The following is a 19,180-nucleotide window of genomic DNA, read 5'->3' as shown; positions in this document are numbered from 1 at the left end:
GATTTTGAATATTTGTTCAATTCTCTTCCAAACCCCAGGAGCTGCCAGCTGTAATTTTTGAGTGTTTACTAAAATAAAAATAAAAGTGTTATAACATCTCACCTGTTTGTTTTTAATCACGCATACATGTGTACTATTTTTATTAATAGAGAGATTAAGCTTGTGTTTCAGTCATGTAGTGATTGTGCTTAACTGTATGAAGCTTATTAAACATTATGAAACAGATGATATGTAAGCGATGTGTAGCGAATTTTGCCAAAGTGCTTCAGATTATTTTTTAATTATCTTCTTTTCTTTAAAAACTCTATTACATCATGTGTAATCTTTTTCATGTCATGTTATGTAATTTCCATTGCAAATATTAATCACAGTTAAATTAAGAGGGGACGGCAGTAAAAACTCCAGAGCTGTGATGTCATCAAGTACGCTGGCGTACATAAATCGCGCTGCGTTCTCTCACCTGCGAGTACGGACTCGCGTACTTGAGAATTGAGAAACGGCCTTAATGAAAATGTAACCAAACTGTTTATCAGGGGGAAAGTCGAGCCTGACCTTACTTGGTAAATTGTTAACTTTTAACCAGCTGTTATTGTTGTCAGCTGTCTGGAAACGGCAGGGTCACGTCCGATCTGCTGACAATAAGTAATAGTCACAAAATCAGGAGTAAATAAGCAGGTTTATTCACATTTCCATGTGTTAGAGCCCTGACTTCAGCTTGAGGAAGAAGAGGGTGGGATTTGATTAAGATGCCGGTGGCGTAGTCCCTTTCGTTCGTATTTTGGTTTCTTTGATGAAGGGTTCCCCTTCTCAGATGATCAACAGGTATGAATCTAGCTGTCCGTCCACAGTATGCAAACATCTGCAGTTGCTCTTGTCCTCTGCCTTTGGCGTACTACTTATGTGGCCGATCTCCAGCCTGATACGTAAAATGTGATAAGGCTGAGCGGCAGGGAGCAGTATCCAGATATCTTTCCCGCTGTATTCAGCATGGCAGCCTCCACAAACTGGTGTCCGTTTCTATTTTTAATAAGTTAATTCTAAACTTATCAGTTTGTTGGAAGAGGAAATTACAGACTAACATATGTAAGTTTATGAGTACAATATTCTTTTTTTAATTAAATAACTTCAAAAATGACTGATTTTATCTTTAATATATTAGAAACTAAAACCAAACATTTAATATAATGATATCAAATTAAAATAAAACAAAATGGAACAAAAACCCAGTCTGCATACAGTGGCGGTCCTAGCCTGTTTGGCGCCCTGGGCGAACACCCCCTCGGGTGCCCCCCCCCCTCACACACACACACACATACACATATGAAGAGAGAGCGAGTATGCATAGTATGCAAACGTCTACTAAACAGACATCATAATTCGTCATGATATGATGGCCAGATTGTGTGAGGGTAGATACCAATAACAGCTTGAGCTGATTTAACTCCGGTGAGAATTGGATCAAGGTAAAGGTCACACCAAATGTGAAAATAAGGAAAAACTTTACATTACACAGTCTTGATAGATGTTCAATCATCCAGGTAAGGAAATCCCAAAAAACTGACTCTGTTCATGTGGACTTAACGTTTTCAGTGGAGACTGAAGAAGTCACTTAGATAAAATTCACTTGGAAAATCAATTGCATGCAAAAAACACATTTTCAAACATCAACCTGTTAGTATTTGGAATAAATAGCATAAAGTTAGTTGTTCTCACTTCCCAAAACCTGTTCAACTACTTCTTAATGCAAATATTTTATCAGCCCATCAAACGGCAACCACTCCTGCATTTAAAAATATCAACATGGTCATGAAAAAGAGCTAAAGTTCACACTGAGCTTCAGAATGGGGACAAAAGATGATTTAAGCATGATGCATGGTGCAAAAATGCTGATCTACTGGAATTTTTCCACTCAACCATCTCTAGGTGTTTCAGTGAATGGTTATAAAAAGAAACACACACACACACACACATGAAGAGAGAGTGAGTATGCATAGTATGCAAACGTCTACTAAACAGACATCATAATTCGTCATGCAATGAGAACAGGACAAATCAACAATTGACACTGACTAATTAATATTATATTATTGTATATATTGTTTGGAGTTTAGTCTGTTACTGTTACTATTTTTACCATTTCTTCTTGGAGGAACATAACCCACATAATTTCCTTAGGGATTAAGAAAGTATTCTGATTCTTAATGTTTTAGGATACATGACCTGCCATTATCCAGTGACACATCTGCTTACCTGTATCTTTTGCTCGTTTCTCCTTGTAGGAGCCATAATTAAATGTATTGAATTTTAATGATCACTGGGTTTTCATTTGTTTGGTTGCTATGGTGATGTGTAACGGGAGTCACGTGGGTGCTAGCGGTGACATTAAGAGGACGTTGTCAGTCTGTCTTTCACTGGTTTGATTTTGACAGAGCAGGGCTGGGTAGCCGTAGTTTTTGTTGACCGCAGCACAACGAGTTTCCCCTTGTTGCATTAGAGCCTGTGATGTTTTAAGAGTTTGAATTACACATTGCTCTGTAAACTTTTCAAACACTTTAATAAACAAGCAAGCAATTCCACCTCTCGCATTATTGCGTAAAGTTGACAGCGCGTCAGGCAAATAGGCTCAATCCCCGGCCTCTATACCGACTGTGGAAGTCGCTACACTCCTCTTCTTTTCTCTTTTTTTTAAACTTTAAAAACGGGTTGTGTGTGAGACTTTAAATCAACAAAATATAAAATATACATTTTAAATTGTTATTGATCCCTTTACCCCGAGTCCTAAAGTGTATATTTATTTTTTTACTCTTAAATATTTATTGTTCGTTTACTTGCACTGCTGTAACTGGAGCCTCGTGGTCTCGTCTCTCTATATACTGGACTGTATGTAGCGGAGAAGTTTACTTTGACTTCAGCAGCGCGCAGGCGCACCGAGGGCTCTCGCGCTCACTTTTCGCGTATAGAATTTTGAAAAAACATCGGTGCAAATTATAAGTCTGTATCATAATGTCTGGTGTTTTCGTGTTTGTTGGTTTGTTTTTATTTTGTTTTATTTTGCGAGTTGGTAATTTTTGCTGCTCCAGCCAGCCAGAGAATCCCCCGCCGCCCGCCCTCTCCTCCCTGTGCCGCAAGCAGCAGGCGCACCTTGCAAACGGAGGGCGCCCTTACTCCCAGCAAATGGGCGATAGAAAACCGATCGGTGCCTATGACATTCCCAATATGCGCTGGCTGCCGTCGGGGCAGCATGAGTACGAGCAATTTTTTTTTTTTTTGCCGATACCCGTGATGCCGCCCCCACCACGATGCCGCCCCGGGCAACCGCCCGTGTCGCCCGTATCTAAAACCGCTACTGTCTGCATATTTCATATTTTCAGTGCACTGTACACAGTTATCGAAGTGCAACACTCTGTGTTAGAATGCATTTTGTTTTTCTTGAACACAGCACAGAAAATCATAAAATAAACAGATTATTTATTTATTTATTTATTTGGAAGCCTTAACTCTCATTTCCTGTGATTGATCACGAGGTGCTGACGTCACCCTCACGTGAACGCGCGGGGGAATCCCTGGTCGGTCGATACTCAGCCCCCTGTGAGCTGGTGTGAGGGCGAGTCCTGACACGGGCATTGCTGAGCTTCGACGTGCAGGGCGCGGGACACTCAGGTGGGAGGGCAGCGTAACTCACCTGTCTCACAGGTGAGGTGGGGCTGAGCTGATTCTGAGCTCTGCTGGTAAACACAGTCTGTCCCAGCGGCTGTGAGCGGTAATCAAACACCGTGTGGAGCAGTTGTTGGTGTTTTCTTATCATTGTTATCGTTTGTCACGTACAGCTTTAAGAGGCGGAACCGGAAGTCCTCCAAGACAGAAGCAGTCTGCGGACTGAGACGTCCAGATTATCCAGCTCCGCCAGGAAGTGCGTCGGTGTGTGTTTCGATTCTTCAGCTCCAGCCAGCCACCATGTTCGGACACCGGCCACAGACCGAGGAATGAGGCCGACACCATGCTGCTGATCCTGCTCTGCCTCCACGCCTTCTCCCGGGGTAAGGAGCCACCGCCGGCGGACAATACCTGCCGAGCTACCGGCTAACAACGGCCTGTAGCCCCGCAGGCTAATCACGGATGAAGCAATATCCTGTGTGTGTGTGTGTGTGTGTGTGTGTGTGTGTGTGTGTGTGTGTGTGTGTGTGTGTGTGTGTGTGTGAGAGAGAATCAGACGAACTTTAAAATAACCGATGTTAAAGTTTCATTTTCTAATGTCTTCAGTTATTAATGACTCATTCAAGCTGTTTTATTGTAATCGGCGTCAGGTTTTTCCAGCTAAACACGAACGGCTGCTGTTACCTGTCAGCTGGGTTTTCACCTGTGGATTTAGCGTCGACGTCACAAAGTCACATTTAGGTTCAAATGTCAGAGTTTAGCTTAAAACTGATCATCCGGATAAAATACGGAACTCTGTGAGCTCGGAGAAGGAAATGTTCAGTTCAGCGCGTCTAAAATGAGAAAATGTCCTTTTTCTGTTTGCTGCGACTGTTTCAGGTTAAAAAGGTGAAACAGTCGCAGCAGCTGGAAGGTTAAAGGTTGGTGTGAAATATGGAAGTGGGCTATAAATGTCCAGCGCTCCTGACATGACAGGAAAATGATTTGTGAAGCTTTCAAAGAGTTTATTTCAGGTTATAATCATCACTTCTGTCTGTGTTTGTTTAAATCAGCCTGTAAACATGTTTAACCTTCATACTTCATTTATATTATTACTGATGCAATAAATGTTCATTCATCTGTTCACTGTAAAGATTTCTGACTCCGACACTCTCAGTCAGTAAATAACTGATCTGTCCAATCATTAATTTATTATTTCATATTTTATGTAAACAGTTGTTTAGAAATTATGAATAAAACAGTCACATTAAAGTGTAACTTACATAAATAAATATGTAGATGTATCTCATATGTCCGCAGCAGAAAACACATGAAAGTGAATAAATGACAGAAATCCGATTTAGTGACGTCACCACAAACATCAGGTTCACATCTGTTTAGTTTTTAAAAACGTGCCGTGTGCAGCAGACAGATGTTATTCCTCGTTTTTTCATCCTTGTCCCTCTGAGCTCAGACGTCGTGGGGTCGATGTTTCCTGCTGTCTCTTTAATAAATCACCTGAGGCTGTGATCACACGAATGACAATAATCTGGATTATGCAGGGATTTCTCTGGTTTGCCTTCTTCACCTTTTCATTCTCGTCTGCCTCAGTCGCGTCTCAGGCGGCGCCGCCGCCGCCACAGAACGTCCAGGTGGAGAAGGGTCAGCTGACTTGGACTCCAGGGGAGCCGGACGTCACCTACACGGTGAATTACCGCAGGTGAGACCTCTCAGCCAAGGAAGGTGCTCTGTTTTAAGGTGGAGCTTCCTTTTTTATCGTCACGCCTGATGGTGGCGAGAGGTCAGCTGATGACATTTTATTTACTCCATCGTTCTCACAGTTTCACATGAAAGCCGCCATCAGAGAGCAGCAGGCTGAGTGTAATGTCACTGTCACAGATTATAATCCACAGTGGGCTGGTAAAATGTTTAGGAGGAGGTCAGAGGTCAGCAAAGCTCCTGCTTCAACAACACTAAAGCAACCCCAAACAGAAGGTGGAAGGCTGGAGGTGCCACACTGCACTTCCTGTTTAACCCTCATAATGTCCTCCCGATTTCCATACAGCTGTGGTCCTCAGGGGTCAAAAATGTCCCCACTTCATTTGACTGTTTTTTAAAGTATAAAGTATAAATTGTCAATCAATTCAGTGTTACATCTTAGTTTTACTTAAGACCAACACATTAACACAAAATTTACCCAACATTACACATTTAATGAACGAGTGTGATTGAGTTTCACAGCAGAGCGAACGCTCAGCAGATGTTTTCTCTGACTCGTGTCTGTTTCTGTTCCTCATCCTCAGATTTAACTCTGATAAATGGGAAGCTCTTCCAGCCTGCATCCAGACGCCGTTACATTCCTGCAACATATCAGCGATTGGGCCGAGCGACACTAACGGCTCGCCTGAGAACAGCTGCGTGACGCTGCGTGTGCAGGCCGAGAGACGGGGGCTGAGATCTGAGGGTGTTAACGCCTGCAGCAGATACGGTGAGAAACCTCTGAACTGTGTCAGCGCTGTCTGTGGGTGAAGCTGTGAGACTCGAGGTGTTAACCATCCTGACCAGAGTGTGAACCACGAGCTGCTGCTGTGCTGACGCTCGCTCTGCTCTTCCAGGTGACGTCTGCACGCCTCCGTTCAGCATTTTGCCTCAGCCTGGATCACTCACTGTACACCTGAGTGAGAACCACGAGCTGGCGAAGGAACACGCCGAGAATGCCAAGCACCGGATTTACTTTGGCAGAGAGGGAGAGAGTCCTCTGCAGGTGAGAACACGGAGTGATTCCTCGAGGTGTTTATGCTAACCTGATGTTACAGCATGTGTCAGGGCTGAAACAATGAAAGGAGCGCTCTTTAGTCAGAGTTTAACATCAAGTCAGTGAAACTTGTGGTGGTGTGAATCAGGAGACAACCCCAGAACATGAATGTTGTTTCACTTTTCTCACTGTTTTTCACTAGTTTTCCATTTGGCTAATCTCAGTGTCGCTGCGATACCTGGACCCTACAGAGGTTACACAGGTAGTTCCTCCAGGATACAGTTTCTCTCAGCTCAGCTTCAAAGACATGGAGGAGATTCCAGGAGACAGGCAGTTACTCTAGGAGGGCTGGACGGGGCTGTAGAAGGCCTTACCCCATCAGCAGGGGTAGTATCTGCTCCTTTGTGCAAAGAGGAGCAGGATGAGTCCTGCCAGAGCTACAAAATGACTTCTGCACATTAGTGTGAATGTGTCTGACCAAACAATCAGAAACAGACTTCATTCTTCACTCGTTCCACAGAAGAGGGGCCTGAAAACTGAAGGCTCTGCCTCCCATTCTACTTTTAAATACTCTAGGAACAACAAGTAGGCCTGCAGTGTGAGAGCGAAGTGCTCTAATAGGGTGATATGGTACTACAAGGTCATTAAGATAAGATGGGGCCTGATTATTTAAGACCTTGTATGTGAGGAGCAGGATTTTGAATTCTGGATTTAACAGGAAGCCAATGAAGGGAAGCCAAAACAGGAGAAATCTGCTCTCTCTTTCTAGTCCCTGTCAGGACTCTTGCTGCAGCATTTTGGATTAGCTGAAGGCTTTTCAGGGAGTTTTTAGGACATCCTGATAATAATGAATTACAGTAGTCCAGCCTGGAAGTAATAAATGCATGAACTAGTTTTTCAGCGTCACTCTGAAACAGGATATTTCTAATTTTAGAAATGTTGCACAAATGGAAGAAAGCAGTCTTACATATTTGTTTAATATGTGCATTGAAGAATGTCCCTTGCTGGGCTCTGTAGTTTTTAGTGTTCCTAAAAAAGGAAAAAGTGTTCCTTTTGAGTAGTTTATTTTAGTTGTTATTATTCGTGCCAGTGTGCTTGCTGATACAGTCACATGTATCTGTCAGTGTGTGCAGGCAGGTCCATGCATATTTGGACAGTTTGCCTCTGCACCACCACAGAGACTAACAGACAGTCTGTACGAACTGTTTCAGAATTACAGCTATTTTTATACAGTTCCCATTTTCAGAAGCTCAAAGTGACTGAGAAGCAGTTTCGTGTCCAGATGAATCCTGCGCCTTCATTTTTAGGACTAAACTGAAGCCAGAGAGCCACAAACGAGCAGCAGTGAAGGCCTGAAACAGCATGTGGTCATGGGTCCATGGGGGGATAAACATCTGCTCTTATCAATGTTAAGCTGCACAGCTGGGTTACTTTCCATCAGCACACATGGAGCTCTGACAGTAAACAGAAAGACTGATAATCCAGCTGGGAAACACAATCTTATCTGAGTACAGGAGAAGACGAGCAGAAGCAAACACTTCAACAGAATTATGTTTAATTCACTTGCTGTGTGTGTGTGTGTGTGTGTGTGTGTCATTGTCTTCATCAGGCGTATAAAGACACTGTAGCCTCCACGACCATTGAAGAGCTGGAGGAGGGGCAGCGGTACTGTGTTCAGGTGGCCTATACGCTCCACGGGATACCCATGGAACCACGCAGCTGCATCCAGTGTGAGGTCATCCCTGCATCAGGTAAGCTGCTCTTCTTAGTGTAACGTTCCTTTAACGCGCTCCGACTCCAACCAGAGACACAAATGTAAACGACTCCGGTGCTTTTGAATCAGCTGAAGGTTTTAAAGCTGCAGCAGTAAAATCACTGCGTCTGTTTTCTCAGAACACGTGAACAGGACGCCGATGATCGTGGGGCTGCTCGTCGGCATCGTGGTCCTCGCCATCATCATTCTTGCATTGGGATACCTCGGGTTTTTCCAAACTGAGAAAATCAAACGCTGCCTGGAGCCATATAAATATGAAATCCCACCGGTAAGAGCCAACACTACTGCACACACTCACCACACAGACACTAGTGGGCGCTGTATCTACTGTGAGTGTTTCAGCGAGGCGAGTAAAAGAGCTGATTTTGAAAGTGTTCGCTTCACGATCAGTGTGTAAGACTGACGTGGTTCTTCATGGTGACTGATGAGTCACTGAACTGTCCAATGGTGTTAACAGAGCCGTCAGTCCAGCAAAGTTAGATCCACTTCAGTTTCAATAACAGCGGCTAACAGCAGAAAAGTTCAGGCCGGTGCCGGTGTTCCATCAGACGCTTTTCTGGCTCGTTGAGTCGTATCGGTTCGTTTCACACGGCGTCCTCAGAGTAAATGTTCGTGAGCATTATGAGGTAAATGGCTTCATCTGACTCCGGGGTAAAAATGTAACAGAGTAGTAGAAACATTGCAAACGTTAGCAGGGAGTACCTGAGGAACGAGCCAGCTCTGTAACAGCTGTTCATGTCTTCACTAAGGTTGGGCGAGTTGTTTCAGTATTAATATAGCTACTTTTTGGATTATTCATCTATTTATTTGAGATGCACCAAATCGCACAGAAGACTTCGCTTTACATCGGAGATTTTTTTTTTTTTTTTTTATGTTCGCCAGAAGAGACATTTTGATTTTTAACCGACTTTTGGTTTAATTTTCTATTTGTTCTTTGGTCGAGTGTGTGAGACAAACACGGTTAGAGTGGGGGGAAAAGTCAGTTCTGTGTTTCCCTCACCACCATTGTGGTTTTTTTATTTGAATAAATTGGTTTTTTGAGCAGAGGCTGCTGCCGTTCTTTTGTTCTGTTTGGAGTTTGAGTAAATGAATCGCTGCATTTGTTCACAGCTGGAAGAGTGTGCCATTAAAACAGCGCTTCTCTTAGCTTCAACCACCATTATTAGCAGACGTACTGATGGGCAAATAAATGGCTGTTGTAAAAACAGGCTCAGCCTGTCGTCGATAGTCGATATATTCGTCCAATCGGCCATCTTTAGTCTTCACTGCCTCTGAGGTTCCTGTGTCTTCTCCTCCTTCAGAATCAGTTTCCTGGGGAATTTGAAGTCCGAACATTTAATCCCACTGAAGAGCACTGTGACGACCTCCAGATCTCTGACGGTAACTACGAGCCCAGATCAGCACTCTGCCCTCCCGCCGCTGCTTCCTGAACTCTTGGAGAGGCTCCGCCCACTCACAGAGACTCCATTCAGAGTTTACCAGCAGAGGTGACTGAGTCGCTCACCTGCTCCAGGTGATGTAACCATGTACCATCTGGAATATTTACCTGTGAACACCTGGATGCACCTGATCTCAGAACATTTGTGAACTACTCCCATGAGGACAGCTGGTGGAGTAAAACCAGGATGGAGCGCAGCGAGCAGCTTCCTGACACTAATTTTAATCACTGCGCTCTAACGACCATCGCAGCAGAGGAGCGGGTCACTCTAGCATTAACCAAGTCTTGTTTCTGAATGACCACGCCTCCCTGAATGTTCTCCACGCTGCTACTGCTTCAAACCTCTGACAGGAAATAGTAGAAAACAGGAACTGCGTACACGTCTGTGTGCTCTTTCTCAAACTTCCTACAGTCCTGTTTAACTCTGAGTTAGTTTCTTTATTAATAACTGTCGGTGAGAGCGTTCCCAGGCAGGTGGGAATCACACGCTCACTGCTGGATCTGACTGGCTGCGGTAAGAGGACAGTCATGGCCAACACTTCCTGTTTCAGTGAAATAGGAAGTGTTTGTTGGGTAAATGTTTGTCTACGGGAAATTTCATGTAACTTTTTTTTTCCCGGGGGGGGGGGATCACAGGAAGCCCCGCCTCCCTGCAGAGGTCAACTCCCTGTCCTTCTGAATAAGCGGAGTTCACCTTAATAAAATGTCTGAATCACTGGTGAGGCTGAGTCATTGCTTCCAGTAAACAGCAGGTCAAAGGTTACAATAACAAACAAAGCAGCAGCTCACAGCCACGCCCACAAAACTTTTTATTGTTTCAGAAAAATGACAGTTTGATTTCTGCTCAGAGCTTCAGGAACGACTGAAGCAGTCGAGATTTTAAACTTTAATACTGAAAACTCAACACACATCGTAGTCATTCAGGAAGACAAACGTCCTTTTATAATCCAGTGTCAGACTGAGACGAGACAGCAAATGTTCTTCCAGCTATAAATTAGCCCCGCCCCCTTGAAGTGTCAGCTTGGAAGATTTTCATTAAAAATACGTGTAACAATCAGACTTTTAATTTGAAGGAGTCACAGGAAGTGCAATCTGGAAACCAATCAGGTACAGTTTGACGTTAAAAAAAAAAAACTAAAACAGTCCAGACTGAGCGTGTGTGAGAGAGACACCTGGGGCGGCTACACATCGCTCCGCTCGACTGGCGGACGGGGCTGGTTTGTTCGGGTTTTTGTTTACGTCTTCTTGTCAGCACAAGAGGTGCGTCTCACATCCAGCTGTTTACGGATAACATGTGACCTTTAGCATTTAACCAACAGAAGTGAAGCTGAAATCTCCCAGAGTGACACTTTAACAGTAAGAGCGGCGGTCCTGCCCGCCAGCAGGAATTCCCTCATTTTACAAAACACAGTGAGACTGACACAGAGAGAGAAGTGAAACATAACAGAACTATATTTACATGTGTGTGCGTGCGCAGCAGCACTGATTGGTCTCCATTTAAAAAGCAACATTAATACTAAAAGTGTTTTTACAGCTTCGACTAAAACAGCAGAATACAAAACGTCTGGGCTGTGTGTGTGTGTGTGTGTGTGTGTGTGTACACGTCTTAACCCCATAAATCTTCAGTGCGGCCGAACTTGTAGATCAGAGTGCTGCAGAGAGAGGAGACAGTGATGTCACAGTGATGTCACACACTGAGCAGACAGATCCAAACAGACAGCTCAGCTCCACAGCGCTGTGATGTTTGGAGGCTAATGAAGCTCTGTCATGTAATAGCTACACAGCTGTGGTTAGACTAACATGAACATGGGGCAGGTGGAGGTGAAACATGATGGTCCTGATGGACTGACACAAACTCCAACCAAGACAAGGTGTGAATCAATCATTAATCTGGAGCAGGTTAGAAAACAGAAACGGTCGTTTAGAGCTGGAAACCCCCTCCCTGAGAAATCTGGTGTTTACAGTCTGTGTGGATGTCAAAGCTTCACGCTCGTATCCATCTGCCCGGCTTCAGTTCTTCTTTCTGCATCAGTTAGTGGAACAGAAACGGGCCTGAATGGGTTAAACTGAGCCAGGCTTTCCGGCAGGAGCTCCCGCCCATTACGGGAAATAAGATGCAACAGGTTTCATGTAACGTGTCGCAACGCTGCAGGAAGCACATATTTGGCACCAAGCTGGTTAATTACAACAGGCCTGGCGTAAGGGTGCGCCGTTTCAGCTGCTTCAGTGTCAGCGCTGCTGCTTTTCACTCACCTAAAAAAGATGAAGGCGTTCTGAAAGAACACAGCCAGCCCCGGAGCCACTTCTTTCTCTGAGGGAACACAGCGACACGTTATCAGTCACATCAGGTTTCACTGCGACTGAGCATGCTCAGAGAGAGCCGACTCCCTGCGCAGGTCTAAGGAAGTCAGATTAAAATCATTTGTTGTATTTTTAGACTTTTGGAAATGAGCTGCAACAATCAGCTTGGCAGGAACCCACTCCACAGTGTAATAACCACAAGGCTTTTCTTCTGCTGCTCACACAGCGAGCGCAGCAGGGTGAAGACTGCAGCGTATGGACCTGCTGCAGGAGCAAAGTTGAATTTAAAATAAGACTCCCTGATCCAACTACCAGGTCTACGCTGCAACCTCAAACACCCTGCTGTGGTCACGTGTGAGAAGCCACAAACTGCACCCGCTGGAGGTGAAATGAAGCGAGGGCTGTCCCTGAGTGCTACCTGCGCCTCAGTCACGAGAACAATGAGCAGTCTGAACGTTCTTGTGTGGTTTGTAGTGATTCACTGAGGTTCACTTTCAGTTCGTGTGGATTTTTCTGTGTGTGAAAGAGACCAAACCACAGGAAAAAGCTCCAAGTTTCCAAACAGGTCATGTGATTCAGAGCAGAAGAAAACACCATGAAGCAGCTGATAAAGGCCAGCAGTGACTTCGAGCTCCAAACCATAACATACTCTGACTTTGTCCAGGCTGAGCTGTTATTAATTTAAAGATAGAACTTCTGGTTTTCCCTCCAGCCTTGTGATCATTTCCAGGTTTGCATGTTTGGATGTTCAGCAAAGACCAGCTAGGACAGACTAAAGCTGGACATATACTGTGTGATTTTTTCAGTCGTGTTATTCAGCTCCTGCTCAAACTGTACGATTGACTTGCAGGGGTTAGAAGTTCGTAGGTCACGATGCTCTGATGCGACCTGAGTGCTCAGACTGTGCGTCCATAACATGAAGGTTATAACACAAAATCTGTCTCTCGCTCTCGGTCTTTCACTCACACAGACACACACCACCAACAACTTTGCTAAATTGGTAATGAAAAACATTAATCAGGCAGCTGATTGAGCAGCAATGTAGATCCAACTCTTCACCAGGGCTCTACAGTGCGACCAAATTGGTCCCACCAGTCTACCGTTGTTTACAGCGCTGTCAGCTGCTCTTTTTTTTTTTTTACTTAAGTGACCTTGCAAAAAAGAGCCTATTTTTTGTTGTTCAATACTGAAGAAATGTAAACTTTAAAATTATGCAAAATTGCAGAATATTTTTAAGGTTATCTGCTATAAAAAGTCAGGCCAGGAAAATCTGCTTCATGTTTTTCTGTTTTATCCTCAGTTACTTTGACACAAAGGCATCTGCTGTGATGCTCACACCTCTGATGAAGTCTCACAGTGTCGGTACTGATAAATGATCAGAATTATAATATTTCTGACTGTCTGAGGCTAAATTGAATCGAATCGAATGGATTATAGAAATCAGTGATGATGCCCAGCCCTAGTGAGCAGCCTAGGCCCTACAGAGTGGATGTAGCTGTGGGTAATGAGGAAAGATGAAAAGAACTATTGATAACGTTTTTGTTAAGTTAAGGTCTGATCCGTCTGAAATTCATAGGCAGCTCTGACACGGAGCCATCAATCTCTGAATGCTGAAAAAGCAGCAGTGCATCCAGAAAACACATTATATGCTGCAATAAATGCACTGCCCAAGTGTCCCCTCTCCCCACTGCCTTTCAGCAGCAGGCAGCAGCAAACAGGTCGTCAGAGGATGATGATGATGATTAAGTTTAACATTGTCTACAATATTGCCAAAGAGAGCCAAAGCACTTTAAGCACAAGCACAAGATTGTTAGTTAATCATTTACAAATCAATAGTGTCTGTATGGACAGCAATTTTCCCCAACCAAAAAGTGCACATGTAGAACTGCGGTGTTAAGCGATGCGGTTGAAAAATTTGGGTGCGCCTAACTTTTGTTTTTTTAGGCGCAGCAGTGCAACCGTGGCAAAAGGTTAGTCTAGAGCCCTGTTCACGGTTGTTGCGGTCGTGATAATTTTGTGAGGCCACATCAAAAAGGCTCGGATGAGCTTGCCAAAGTTCTACAACTTGCGCCTCCATCGCTTGTGTCCAGCTCACACACTGCACTGCCGTGCTGCTCCGTCTTTTCACTTTCATTTCTGTGTTTGTGTGTGCGCAGTGAGAGGCTGCGGTGACACCCTCACGATGGCCGACAGGATTTCAAACAGGTTTGATTTTCTTACGACCAAGCGATTGATGATCGGGAGCTGGTCGTGAGGTGTTAATCGTTTCTCGTTACCCCATGTATATTACATGATGCACGACACACGATGAAGGCGAAACTCGGGCCGATCACCAAAACAGTCGCACGACTGAAAAATCGGCTCACAAATGGACCAAAAATCGCACAGTGTATGCCCAGCATAAGGGGAGAAACAGTGGATGGTCAGGGTGACACTCACTCGGCACTACGTAGCCTCCAAACAGGATCCAGATGGAAGCGATGAGCGAGCCGAACATCATCATGAAGCCGATGAAGAGCCAGAGACGAGCTCCTGCAATCGCAGACACATGCAGTACAATTACTTATGAGCAGTACTGTAAAACACAGCAAACAAAGTCTGCTGTGTTTGTCCATCCTGAAGGCTGTGCAAAGGGCAGGATTCACACCGCCCGTCAGATATAAGTTTTTTTAAAATGTCATTTTAGCTTTTATTGGATAGATACAGCGAAGAGAGACAGGAAAGCAGGGGGAGAGAGGGACAACACGTAACAAAGGGTCAGACTCGAACCCACGCCGGCATGTGGTCTGTGCGCCCACTGAGCTACACCACATATTAGTCTCTTTACAGCCACACAGACAGCTGAGGCTCTGCTCTTTACTCCTAACATCCGCCTCACGTGTGCGTTTCTCACACCTCTGAGGTCCACAGATCCCTGACAGGTGACGAACACTCACCTGTCCGGCCCATACAGCCTTCTCCGTACGTGTCCCCTCTCACCTGGCCGTTGGAAACTGCATTAATCCTGAGAATGAACACAGAGTCACATAGATGAGTCTGAGCGCTTCATGCTGCTGACACTGCAGACATAAACAGGAAGTGATCACATGATCACTTCCTGTTTGACAGGCGACTGTGGTCCAGAAGCTCATCTTGTAACTGGAAGGTCGCTGGTTCGATCCCCAGCTCTGTCTTGGTCGTTGTGTCCTTGGGCAAGACACTTCACCTACCGCCTACTGGTGTTGGCCAGAGGGGCCAATGGCGCGATATGGCAGCCTTGCTTCTGTCAGTCTGCCCCAGGGCAGCTGTGGCTACAACTGTATGTAGTGAATGAATAGTGGAATTGTAAAGTGCTTTGAGGGTCTCGAAAAGCGCTATATAAATGCAATCCATGATGATGATGATGATAATAATCATCATCATCATCATCATCATCATCATGTTTCGGAGTCTCAATCAGACACTCGGCTTTGTTTTTGACCTTTGCTGATTCACATTTCACTGCAGCACCAGTTTCCAATCACACCGTGAAATCTGGCACGTCTGTAACGCCCTCGGTGAGGTCAAACCTGTCTGACACCAGCTGAGCTCATTAACAGCATGGAGGTCAGAGTAACAACAGACTGAATGATTCTGCAGTTTGGCTGCTTTCCTGTCACATCATGAAAGGTTTTGGTTCCTCTTTGGTGAAAGAAGAGTTCTGAGTAATTAGGCGTCATCAGAGGTCACAATTTGTCCTTTCAAAGCCTCGCTGAGATGTTTAAGCTGAAATTACATTTCACTGCAGGAGGAAACCATATAAAGCACACAATCGTTAGTGGCTGCTTGTAAGGAGGCTGTGAGGCACATGAACAAACCCGAGCAAATCTTACATGTGTTTTCAGGCTATTTCATGTGGATAACTCTCCCCCACCCACCTGCGCCTCAATGGTCTAACAACTCTGAAAGCATGTACAGTACGAAAGCAACATTTCACACTTACATAAAGAAAGCGATGGTGGAGAAGACGCCACAGGTGTGGAAGGCATGGTTCATCTGCTCCTGGGTTGGATACGCCACAGCGGCATCGATCATGATCCACCAGCCGGTGAAGAACTGAAAGAAGAGAACGTGCACAGTGAGACGTGATGTTTCTAAAGGTTTTATTTCCTGTCCATCCTTAGCAGACATCCATGCTGTCACTAATGCCTGAGTGTTTACAGATCATGCGGTGGCTGCAGCTCAGGAGGTGGAGCAACTCATCTCACTTCTTTCTCGTCCTTGGAAAGATACTAACCCTCACTGCTCTCCGATGGATGAATGTGTGTGAATACTGGATAGAAAGCAAAGCAAAGTGTTTGTGTGAATGAGGCTTTGATTGATCAGATGTAAAAACCAGTCCATTTGCCGTTTACCAACAGCTAACACACATCAGACTATCACAGCAAACTTCTGGATTATTAACAATAAAGTTTGAGGTAAACAGATTATGGGATTGTTGTGGGACAAACAGGAAGCCTGGAGTGTCGGCAGGTACGGAGTGCAGATCACTGAGACCCGTGAAGCTGAATATTCACAGCTCCAATAAGACCGCATTCACCAAACTCACAGCAGCGAACGTTTATCTTCTGATTTCAAACAGACTCCGCCCCTCTCTGCCTCACACTAACCAGAACTCCGGCCACGATAGAGGCCACGGCATTCCTCCTCTCGCCCCAGTCGATGCATTCACACTCGGGCCAGCGGAAGTTATCCAAAAAGCCGGCCATCCTCCTCCTCCGCCTTCTTCTTCAGTTATACTGACAGGTGAGTCTGTCGCCCCCTCAGCAGCTGCTCACACTCTGTGAAAGACGCCTTTAAAACAAACACAGGCCGTTAACAGCGTCCTGCAGTGGGTGAAGGACGTCAGGATCTGAAGATTCAACCAGAACCAACGGACATTGATTTTCACCACATCTGCTACAAACTGTCAGAAATATGAGGACACATCGTCATTCAGAAGGTTTTTTTCCATTTTAATCACAAAAGAACTTTTTGAAAAATAAACAGACGGGAGAAACAGATCCATGTTTCTACCTGGGTTTAGCTGACTGTCACACATTATCAGCTTACACACTCAGCAGCAGGTCAGAATCACACAGAACAACATTTAGACATTTCCTCCATAAACACGTGATCACATGAGCACAAGTTCAGTCTGAGATTCACAGCCGGGGTTCATTCACTGCTCCCAGGAAAAAGCTTCACACAGAAATTGAATCAGAGTACACTCTGAACATCACCTCCTCCTGAACAGGTGCAGGTTATGACCAGGTAAGGTGTTGAGCATCAGTTACCATGGTGATTTAGCAGGTAAAAAGAGAGGCCCTATTTCAGGAGTGTCACCTGTCCCGTCTCCAGCACTGAGATGTTTCAGTGATGGACTGAAGCTGCAGATGCTGACCTGTTAACACCTGCTCACCAGTTTCCTGCAGGAAGCTGATTTATTTTACTGTTAGTTTCTTTTTTCTTTTTAATTCTTTTTTAACAAGTCACTTTGTGATATAGTTACTTTATTTTAACTTAATTTTCTTTTTCAGTCTATGAGGTCTTTTAAATTTAAAGGAGCTTCTTTTTGTGGTCTTTTAGAATTTATTTGGGATTTTAATACTTTACACTGTGTAGTTCAGCTTTTTATTTCTTTCATATTTATTGAGCTCTGTTTTGTTCCGGCTGGTTCATTTGTTCTCATGTACCTATTTAGCGCAGGTGTATCCGCAGGGCAAAGTATTTGCTAGGTGATCGGGGGCTAACTGTTAGCTCCACCGCAACACAGGCGTGGCTGCTCCGTCAGCCTCCTGCAGGTGTGCAGATTCCCACACCGTCAGGGTTGTTAACACCTGTCTGTTCTTCGCTCCCTGCTGGATTAATAACCGTGTACCTGTCCTGTGACGGTCACAGCTCACCTAGCATTTGTTCCACCGAGCTAACGGAGGCTAACGCTAACTGTGCTCGTAACCCGCCTCATTTCCCTCTTTAATCCTTCAGGTAACATCCGGCATGAAGCAGCGTGTTAGTCGCACCTGCCTGCGAGCCTCCGAGCTGTCTGAAAACTCACCTGATATCAGTCACCCCCATGAAACGGAGCCGCGCGCCAGTTTCACTTTCCATTTACTGCACAGCGCCTCGTCTGCATCTTTCCGCTCTGCGGCTTCATTTCCGGCAGCCTCACGGGCTCTGCGGCACAGTGCTGCCTCCTGCGGTCAGGACCAGGCTCTGCATCCTGTAGACTCAGTAACTTTAGCGGGAGTGAAGTGCTGTATGCTGGCAAACAAATAACACGTATACACTCATGTGATGGACGAGTCTGGCTAAAAATTAGATTTTTACATAAAATGTTTTAAATTAAAAATCTTTACACATGGGGAGATTTTTGCATTTCATTCATTCATCTTTATTTCCCATCAGCATATCGATCTAAATTCACTCACACCTCAATCCAGCACAGATGAAAGATGTCTCAGGTCTTATCTGTGAGACCCGTGTGGTGAGCACCATAAACACAGCAGCCTTCTTAATACGTTTTGTTCTATAAGCTGGTTTGTTGAACTAAAAATGAAAGAAGAGCAGAACAGCAACGGCATTATCACATGTGACCACAGTAAGTGTCCAGTAGGTGTCGCTGTTTTAACTGAGTCTTCTCTGAGCTGGACTCATGTTGCTGCCCAGGTTTGATGTTTGAATCCACAAACATCAAACCTCACACCTGGGTAGCAGATCAGCTACTGATCAGAAGGTTGGTGGTTCGATTCCTGGCTCCCCCAGTCTGCATGCCAAATATCATTGGGCAAGATACTAACCCCAAATTGCCCTCCGATGCATTCATCGGAGTATGAATGTGTGTGAATGTTTATTAGTTGCACTTTAGTTTAAAAGTGCTTGTAGTACTCCGGGAGAGTAGAAAAGCGCTATATAAGAATCAGTCCATTTACAAACCAGCAGAGACGAATTCATGAGAAAACCTCAGAAATCTCCTGCTTGTTCGAGCCGAACATCAGCATGAAAGTCTGAAACAGCTCCAGACTTCAGACACAGACAGACGGCATCTTTACTCACCAAGAGAAAAAGGCTGCGAGGTTGATCTGAGAGCTGCTGCCTCTGAACGAGCTCCAGTCAGACGTGAACATGAAGCAGAGCGCTGCTCTTCATCATCAGAAAGCCTCAGACTGAAGCGTTCCTGTCATGGACAGACCTCTGGGCTTCGTTCAGAAACACAGGCCACAGGTTTTCTCTTCCACCAAAGGACAATCGGCCACACTCTCACTTTTTCATTTTATTTAAA

General features: G+C 44.8%; 2 protein-coding genes across 9 annotated transcripts; one reads left to right on the top strand and one right to left on the bottom strand.

The window, feature by feature from the left end:
* The first annotated feature begins 3,531 nt into the window (after positions 1–3,531).
* ifngr2-1 (interferon gamma receptor 2-1) lies at positions 3,532–10,129 on the top strand. 3 transcript variants are annotated; one of them, XM_019352998.2, is made up of 8 exons: positions 3,532–3,693; positions 3,828–4,037; positions 5,245–5,353; positions 5,937–6,121; positions 6,249–6,397; positions 7,998–8,139; positions 8,282–8,430; positions 9,464–10,129. In XM_019352998.2, the coding sequence occupies exons 2-8, from the start codon at positions 3,998–4,000 to the stop codon at positions 9,590–9,592; spliced, it is 903 nt and encodes a 300-aa protein (XP_019208543.1). In that variant the 5' UTR covers positions 3,532–3,693; positions 3,828–3,997; the 3' UTR covers positions 9,593–10,129. The 3 variants fall into 3 exon arrangements, with proteins under 3 accessions (XP_019208543.1, XP_019208544.1, NP_001348024.1); XM_019352999.2 differs by having other exon boundaries at positions 3,555–3,660; NM_001361095.1 differs by lacking the exon at positions 3,532–3,693 and having other exon boundaries at positions 3,858–4,037; positions 9,464–9,858.
* LOC100709593 (transmembrane protein 50B) lies at positions 7,950–18,126 on the bottom strand. 6 transcript variants are annotated; one of them, XM_025903628.1, is made up of 9 exons: positions 17,957–18,113; positions 16,530–16,713; positions 16,157–16,192; positions 15,863–15,975; positions 14,838–14,905; positions 14,341–14,433; positions 11,854–11,911; positions 11,186–11,252; positions 7,950–7,982 (listed from the first exon to the last, which is right to left on the bottom strand). In XM_025903628.1, exons 2-8 carry the CDS (start codon positions 16,626–16,628, stop codon positions 11,207–11,209), a joined length of 513 nt encoding a protein of 170 aa, XP_025759413.1. In that variant the 5' UTR covers positions 16,629–16,713; positions 17,957–18,113; the 3' UTR covers positions 7,950–7,982; positions 11,186–11,206. The 6 variants fall into 6 exon arrangements, with proteins under 6 accessions (XP_025759413.1, XP_025759412.1, XP_025759411.1 ...); XM_025903627.1 differs by having other exon boundaries at positions 7,953–7,982; positions 11,172–11,252; XM_025903626.1 differs by lacking the exon at positions 7,950–7,982 and having other exon boundaries at positions 10,397–11,252; positions 17,957–18,126.
* Between the last annotated feature and the right edge of the window lie 1,054 nt (positions 18,127–19,180).

Source organism: Oreochromis niloticus, linkage group LG16, assembly GCF_001858045.2.
Source record: "Oreochromis niloticus isolate F11D_XX linkage group LG16, O_niloticus_UMD_NMBU, whole genome shotgun sequence".
Taxonomy (NCBI): domain Eukaryota; kingdom Metazoa; phylum Chordata; class Actinopteri; order Cichliformes; family Cichlidae; genus Oreochromis; species Oreochromis niloticus.
The sequence above is the reverse complement of the archived record's forward strand: the minus strand, read 5'-3'. Positions and strand labels throughout refer to the sequence as shown.